Raw genomic sequence first — 8,911 nt, forward strand, 5'->3', positions numbered from 1 at the left:
ATGTGAGTAACGGCTACTCTCCTGTTCATACAATGAATGTTTTCGATGCATACAGACAGTACTATGGTGTCTTTTGAAATATGCTTTCAGGCTTGGTCGTTGGCCTAAAGGTGTTGCTGCCATGTAACCAGACTTTTCCTCTCATATTTCCTGTGACACACTGAAGTCCTTCACTGTGTGAAGGCCACTGTACGTGGACTCTGTGCCTTCACTCATTTCACCCTCTGTTTCTTTAACAGCTACTTTTTGTTTTTGTTGGCACGTGCTCTGTCTGAGGTGTTTTATTTGCTGTCGTCATGGTCACTCATTACGTTACAGTGCTGGGACAGTATTTATTTTATTCCACCCACCCCCTTGCTCTCTTTCAAATGCCCAGAGGAAGAAGTTGGCAGCTGCTGGCTTTGTGCCAAATCAATACTGTGTCAAATTTAAATGCTGCAACCAATCCAGGTGCATTCAACCCAATGTTTGTCTCCTTATTGGCTCATTTTAAACATCAACCAGACCTTAGCTGCTCCTGTTTGAATTTGTGTGTTAAAGTCCTGATGTGTCCTGATATGAAGACCATAATCATGACCACCCAATAGTTCCCAATCAAAAGTTTTTATTTCTGAAATTCACATCGTTAATAGCAGCTGTATTTTCTTGTCAAGAAAAATTTGCAGTGGAGCAATTTCCAACAAAAATATAACTTTGAGTTAGAATGTATTTCTAAATGTTTTTTGTGGTCCTTTTGCAAAGCTAAATTGCTTTAAAACAAATCTATGCAAAGTGGAACATTTGTTGAGCAGATCAAGACAAAATCAAATATCAGGATTTTTATTATGAAAGCAAACAAGGAACATTAGTCATATAAATATTCTGCTTACTGAATATAAGATGCTACAATTTTGGGCCTGTACTCTGTTAGACTAAAAGTGTGACAGAAACGCATGTGTAGTCATACCTTGTCTCCTCTCACCATTTCCCTGCTAAAAAAAAAAAAAATCAACCTGACCCCAATTCCTGTCTCCACTACCATCTCTTTCCTTGTGAGTCAGCAGGAATGTGAGGAATGATCTGTCCCCTTTCCCACCCAGCTCTGCTCTGCCCATTTTTAGACAAAGACTATCACAGCTTCATTCTCCCTTTTATCACCCTTGTCATCGTACCTCCAGCTGTTAACCGTTTCCACTCTTATCCTTCTCCTACCTCCTCTGATCTTTGCTTTTTCCGAGCACGTTCACTTCAGAACTTTACATTTCCACAAATGACAGCGCAAGAGCGACGCTTAGCTACTGCATATCTTCGTCAAACCACAGCGAGACCTCAAAAACCACTCGTCGTCCTCGGTGAGACCCCGCCTCCTCTGACTGCAGCACGTTGAGGAGGCATTTGGAGAGGCAACACGTCAACCCTAATTTTGAGACGTCATAGTGTGTGGCTTGGCCTAACCACTACATCCAATAAGCAAGCTGGTATGAATACAGAAGTCCGGTACCATGTTGGACCGAAGCAGCAGGAAACCTTAAAGAGTGCAGCTGAGTGTGAGGAGGATCAACCTTTCTTGCATCACTCACCTCTGCATGCGTTGACAGGCTCATGCTGTCTGCCAAAAGAGAGCTCCGTCTCTTATGTGACAGCACACGGCACACCTCCACCCTCCGTTGCTCACAGCCTAAAATACCAAGGTGAACTCAATGTCTACACCATAATTATTAAAAAAATTTATATCCATCTTAAATTAGCTTGAAGTAATGCGAGAAAATTGTGAGGCCTGGATAGCGAACACTCTGGAAGCCAAACAGCAGCTGTTTGTGCTCCTCCTTGCCCAGGTGGACCTGTCTCTTCACATTAGAGAGGTCTCTGAAGTGTGCACTTGTCAGCACCAGTCCGCTCTTATTGGCCACTACATTATGCACACCTGCACTGTTCACAAACACAATATATGACTTCGATAGTAATTTGATCTTTTTTTTTTTTTTTTTTAAACAAACCCTAATTTTAAACCCCTATCCTAGATTGAAACTTTACTTTGAAACACGAACCCCTAGTTTAAAACTCTAATTTTAAATCCTAACACTGGCTTAAAACCCTCATCTTAAACCTCAATGCAAGTCTTGAGAACTTTTTTGAAACCCTATCCCTAGTTTCAAACCCTACTTTGAAGCCTTAACCGTAGTTTAAATACAATGTATTTACATATTTTCTTCCAGTTATAGAATTGTGCTCATGTTCAAAATACGTTTTTTTATATGCTGATTTAATGAAACGTATTGTTATATTAGTCATGTGTAACTGTTGAGTATGAGTTGGATTATTTTGGTTATCTTGGTGACAAAAAAGGCACAACATATTAGGAACTCTTCTCAGAATAATTCACTGCAGTTCTACACCACCGCAAACTGTCATCATAATTGCAAACACATTTTGAAAAAAATACTGTATATCTCCGCTTGTCTTTTTGATGCAACTTTTGGATTGTCATCACTCTGTATTATGTACGTGTATTTAATGTTGTGGTCACTTCGATTTTGACTACGTACATTTTTTCTGATGGCTGGGAAAATACACGTCTTGTTTCGTATTGTTCTGTTTTGGGCTGGGCGATATCTCGTTATCGTATCAAAATCGAAATATGAACATTAAAGATATTAACATTGAAATGAGGATATCAGTCATGTGACCTTGCCAAGCTTATGTTGCATGTAAAGCGCAGTCCAACCAATCACATTCCTCCTTTGAAGTTTGCCGTTGATCGACGGCTAAAGCCGGCAAATGACAATCATCTTGCGGAGGGAGGGAGGGAGCAAAAGAGAGAAAGGGAGAGTCCCTCTCGGGTTTCTCCCGGGTCCCTCAAGTTCGCCTTGTCTACAGAGTGCAGGTTGTTTTTTTTTTTTGTTTTTTTGTTTTTTTTTTATTCATATCGACACTTTGCTCATGATTATCGCCCACGTGCTCTATAAGCGGGTCTTCCTTGACTGCCAGAAACTTTTTGTGGACTTAAAAAACAGTCATATACAGTGAAACTCCTCTACAACGAAATCATGTTTGCAGCAATTTTCACAACAGGGGGCTTTTCACTGTCGCAAATTTTATCTCAGATGTAAACACACGTTTCCGAACGAAGCAGTAGAGTTCGCTGTGGCATGCTGAGGTTGGATTAGACTTTTGCGGAAGGCTTGTTTTCATTGTAGTGAATCTCGTTGCGAGGCAAGAGCAGGGAAAAAGATTTCGTATAACGGAACAGGGGGACTTTTCGTCGTAGGGGGAGCAGGAAAGTGGGAATGGCTTTCATGCATGAAAACCTTTTCACACTAGGGGGTATGTTCGCCCCTGTAGGTTTCGTTGTGGAGGAGTTTCACTGTAATGCAACACTGTATTGCTTGTTCACATCCATTGTCATGTGCAAGGGTGCGTGGTTGACTTTTTCTCCCCCTCCACCCCAATCCATCCGTTTTCTGAAAGGCTTATCCTTACTAGGGTCGTGCATGGACAAATTGGTACAGAACACACACATTGATGCGGTTAACGCATGCAAACTCAACAAACACTTCTGTTAAAGCATAACATAATTATAATTAAAGCATAGTTACAGTGCAATGTGAATTACGTTTTTTTTTTTTTTTAATGTTAAAACCTGTCAGTCAGTTCTGAAGGGGAAAAAAACGACACTTGTCACATCTTTTTGATTGATATTTTGTTTTTTTTCTTGAAAAAAAGTTTGTTTTCACTGAACTCATTGTAATATATTTATCATATCATGCGTGAGATATCTGGCAAAAATATGGAAATATTAAATTTAGGCCATATCGCACAATTCATCAAACATGTTGGCACAATGCAACAAAAGTCATTTCACATTTAGCTCCTCTGTGATTCCTGTAAAGTTCTGATTTTGGACTATCGGCTGCAACTTCTTTCCCTAGCGTTAATCCCTGCAGCATAAACAGCATTGTAGTTTATCCTTGCTTACAGTCTGCTGTTTAATGACGTCGTTGAACAATTCTTTGTCACACTCCTACCAATGTCAGGCTATGGCATGCACACCAGTGTTTGCATGTGTAGTATGATAGAGTTACATTTTGAAAGTGTGACACCTTGTTATTGCGTCTGCACCTCAATCGTTCAACTCCCTCTGTTTGTCTTTTTGCGGTGGACATGCAGCTGGATGGAACCGTGGATCTGGACGAGAGACGCATCATCCGTTCAGCTATCCGCGAGTTGAGGAGGAGAGAGATCGAAGACATGGAGGCCGCACTGGCCAGCAAGAGGTTTCGCCACACACGGCTCAATCAGCAGGAGGACAAAGAAAACCACCACAGGTGAGCCCACATACATAAACATGCTGAACCGGAATGTCCTAATTACAAAGTAGTCCAGGCAAAATGGATATGAAATGGAAACCAGCATTTCTCAACACACCAGTAGGAAAAGTCTGGAAATGTGAAGTGGGTAAATCGTAAATGGCAGCTACAGTAGACTTTCCATTTTCCATTTTGGTTGCCCTTTTCACAATAAACAGGCCCATTTGGTCCATCGTCTTCATATCGAGTTACCAGTCAGCATTTTAACTGTGAGTCAGAAAGAAAGCTGTTAGAAGTATTCTTCAGCTATTTGTCTAGGGCCCGTCCCTCAATTCTTAAACTGAGCCATGTGGAAGGAAATCCGTTGCTTAAATTCTTGTTAGTTGATGGTTTTCCCACAAAAATCTAAGTAGATAGAATTAAGGTTTTAAAAGTCAGCCCGAAGATTACTCTTGTTTTTGAAGAAGATCAGAGGATATCTCCATCTAATCACTTGACTTATCTTTTAACAACAACAAAAAAAACACAAAAAATTATGTTGCATGAAAGAAGAGAAAAAAAACTAATGTTCATTAAAGACAGCACATTGGCTGTACTCTCTCTCAACTGACAAATCCTTGGAATCTCTTGAGTCAGGTCTAATTGAGTCGCTAAGAATTGGAGCCACAAAATCCATGTTTGGCAAGTTCGACCTTAAAGAGATTAGAAAAACTGTTTCCCTCAAGTAATTGGACTGCAAGTTTAAAAACTCCTTGGGGAAAAAAAACGAAAAGTGATTTGATGTTAGAGGATGAAGCACCAGTCATATATGCACTCTTCTTACTAATATTTTGCAAAAGTTCCAAACACTAAATATTATTACATCATCCTTCATCGTTTACGATGTGAACTATTATCCAGCCATCCATTTTTATACAGTAGTGCTTGTCCTGATTGGGTGAGCGGTTGCCAGTCAATGACTTTGCTAGCAACTAAAGGAAACTCAAATAGTGTAAGAGTAATAGTAAGCAAACCGGAGAAATGATTCCAAAAATAAAAAGGATGAGAAGTGTCTTTTTCAAACCATCTGTTTCTCTGATGCCAAATTTCTTCTGCTGCAGTATCATTATTTCCAGTTATGGAATATTTTTTTGCAAAGCTAAGACGATTCTGTGTCCTGCTGCCTCTTCATATAAGTCAGTGAAGCCACAATTTGTATTGTGAAGTTACGGGCCAGTGATGATGACCATGTTCTAACCACTATCTTGCCCTCTCAGGTCCGATTCCAGCACGGCTTTGGATGTCCTGTCACACAAACTAAAAGCAATCAGAGATGTTGACGAACTCACCAAGATGGTCAGTATCAGCGATGGGATGTAATTTTAATTATGGTGTTTGATTTTTCGGCACCTGAGTGTAAGAAGAGTTTCTTACAACATTGATGGGCGCAAGATGCTCTCTCTGTATTTATTTTGTAAAATACATTCAGCTTAAAACAAGATCTTTTTTTCATTTGTCTCATATTTATTACCAGTGAAATGCCTGTCCGGTTCATGATTGGTGAGACACTGACTTTTCTGGAGTCAGATATAAAAATATGAATCCAAAATGGAAGATGAGCTGACTCTATATTTCAATTTTGATTAAAATTGAAACATCCATGACAATCAAGCTCCCAATTGAATTTTTGAACATTTGTTTAGAAAGCAGTTAATCATGCTTCAGTCAATTCCGCACTGTTCAACAATGTGGTACCAAGAAAAACAAAACAACCGTGGTTTTCCAGGTATTTAAAAAAAATGTATCACGGGTAACATTGACAACACACCGCCGGTTGTTCCGGCGGTGTATTGTGTGGTATCATAGCTAGCTATATGTCTGATGTTTGGAACAAACCAGTCCATGTCAAAAGTGGTGAAGAATTTGACATTTGATTTAATACATTGGGGCCAAACACAGTGACCTCAATAAGTGAATGGAAGAGGTTGCCAGGGACTCCTGATTAAAGATGGTGACTAGGTCTGCACATCCTCAACCAGCTGAGGCTTCCTCTAGCGATCATATACTGTACAGTAGCTCAATTGGAAGAGCTCCGTACTTCTTCTACACATTGCGCCAATGGACCGCACTGCCAACTGTCGACTCCACCTTGCACTTTCAGACGCTTTTCTGGCTGATCTGAAAGACCAAATGTGTCACACAAATTCATATACGACTGTATATTAGACAAACTGATGAACGACAGCATGTGCACCACATATTGATGAAAAGCAAATTGACAAAATACAGTAGAATGAGCGGAGGGGAGGTCACTCTGCCTGCCCTGCCCTGGCCTCACGTCTTTGTTATTTTCAGATGTTCAACCAGCTGATGTTGATTAGATACATTGTAAGCATCGCAACGGTGAGGTAACTGACAGTATGCCCGAGTAAAACTAAGCTTACGGTCCAGTGTACAAAATATGAAATCATATAATGGTTAGTGAGCACAGCCTAATTGTTGGGTGTGCTTGTAGCTCCGTGCTGCCGGCGAGTACGAGGAGAGGAAGATGATTCGAGCAGCCATTCGACAAATCAGAGATGAACAGCAGCAAGGTGAGTTTGATGACATCGCACGCTGCCTGATCCTTGATTATGACATATGTACGAGGGTTAAACATTGTTGGAAAAACCTGCGTTATGGGTGTTCAATAATGTTATGCCAAGATTATTGCCATTATTTAACATGAACCTAAAGAAATGACATTTTTATTATTGAATGAAAAATATTTTTTTTCCTGCAGAAAAATTGATTCTTATCTCATTAAGTTAGTGTGAGTAATGTCTCTATACCCTCTTCTCCTATTGGATGGCAATGTGCATTTAAGGTTGCATCTAATTGGTCAAAGTCAGATGAAAGTATACAATTCAATGTGAATTAATCACATGCCTTTGCAATACGTATGTTCCATGTGCCGTTATCCCGATGGCAATGTTTTTTTTTTTATTATTATTATATTGTGCAACCTTAATATTTACCACACTATAACTGTTTATCAAATCATGTTTTATGTAATATAATAAAGAATTACATTTTTACAGCTCTGTAACTATGGCGGGACAGCACATGCGATACCCTATCAGATAGCAGATTCCTGCCATTCTTTTATGCTGTCTACTGTGCGCAATGCTTATGCCATTTTGTATTGCTGTGATAATTGGACTACGTGCTGTAAACACACACACACACACACACACAAATGCACATTCTGTCCTCATCCTACCCTGTCTCTGTCTCGCTTTCTATGAGGACACTGTAAACAATTCAGTCATCTCAGTGCTCATCTCAAGGTTGTTGGCATCCTACCTCATGTTATAAGTGATCCAGATGATGGTGTAAGTTGACAAGGTTTGCGCCACTGTTGAAACTTGTCTTTTAGGACCAGTGGAGAGAGTTAAAGCCCCCGGTCGTAGCCTGGAGACAGAAAGTCTGGAGTCCCAGAGCATCAAGGGCACTATGGTGAGTACAGTTAAAAGGAAAATTAGCTTTTTTTTTCATTTAAACGTTCGAGTCCTAAACCGAATTAAATAACATGAATTAGGTGTCTCATGACAGACTGCGTTTGCAAATCTGAACTGAGCACTGGTTTATTTGTGGGTGTGGAGATTGTTTGCAGGGCTTTAGTGGCCACTGCCACTTCTCTGCTGCCACAATTAAGTATCCGGCACAACAAAGAGTGTGTGACTTGAGTCACAGGCACCCTGTCATATAGTGATGCTAAATGCAGTCCTCAACAGATGGTTAAACTCGGGCTTGTACTGTTTTCTTTTTTGTTTAGTTTTTAATCACAGACTTTTTGTGTACCTCCATGGACACGTGCTTCTTTTGGCGTATTTTCCTGTGGATGCTTTTTTTTTTTTTTGAAGTTGAAGATGCTAATTCTCGCTGCTGACCAGCCCTCTTGTGGACAGCAATAGGCGTGTTTACAATAAATAAAACCAACGATTCCGTGATTGATATGATTGTTCCAGTGGATAATGTGACAGCCTCCCTGGTGCCAGATTTTATCTTATCCACTGCATTTGATCAACTTCTTTTGCTCTGTTTCCGCTGGAAGTCTGAATAACTCTTAGAGTAGGTGGCCACTGTTGTGCTGTACTCACAATAGGAAGCTATGACAGCAAGCTGACGTCACAGGATGCCGGAGCATTCAATGATTTTTTTTTTTTTTTTTTTTTTTTTTTTTTGGGTCTCACTTCTTGTAAGACAGCTGAGCGTTGTACACTGGGGAGGTCATGAGTCACAGGAGTTGTGGACGTGTGGTTCTGAGGAGAGATGTGGGACAGGGAAAGGCAGACTGACAAACACACAGGCAGCCCACCAGCTGTGCTCCAGTAGCCTGAAGTCGCCCCTGGAACATGTACGTGTCCAAAACCAACACAAGCAAAAGCAGCAGGCTCCTTCCAGTCACATCACAGTAGCGGATCTCTTTGAGCTGCACGCAATTGTGCCGTGACAGATGAACGTCTCAGATAGGCCCCCCTCAGCAGCCACACACACACACACACACACACACACACACACATCCAGTAGCCCAGGGAGGCGAGGGGGTGACATCAGGGGTTACGGTCGGGGCGAGGGCCATGGCTCTGCTCGGGTGGAAGGGC

The 8,911-nt window shown here is 40.9% G+C and overlaps 1 protein-coding gene across 6 annotated transcripts in view; it reads left to right on the plus strand.

Annotated features, from left to right (window-relative positions):
- smtnb (smoothelin b) overlaps nt 1-8,911 on the plus strand; it is a 52,184-nt gene that overhangs the window by 12,625 nt on the left and 30,648 nt on the right. For all 6 annotated transcript variants that reach the window (XM_019860541.1, XM_019860558.1, XM_019860577.1 and 3 more), the window contains exons 2-5: nt 4,147-4,304; nt 5,543-5,621; nt 6,781-6,859; nt 7,684-7,763. In XM_019860541.1, the coding sequence (XP_019716100.1) occupies nt 4,147-4,304; nt 5,543-5,621; nt 6,781-6,859; nt 7,684-7,763 (396 nt within the window). The remainder of the gene's footprint in view (nt 1-4,146; nt 4,305-5,542; nt 5,622-6,780; nt 6,860-7,683; nt 7,764-8,911) is intronic.

The sequence above is a fragment of the Hippocampus comes genome, unplaced genomic scaffold (assembly GCF_001891065.2).
Source record: "Hippocampus comes isolate QL1 unplaced genomic scaffold, H_comes_QL1_v1.1 scaffold147, whole genome shotgun sequence".
Classification (NCBI taxonomy): Eukaryota; Metazoa; Chordata; class Actinopteri; order Syngnathiformes; family Syngnathidae; genus Hippocampus; species Hippocampus comes.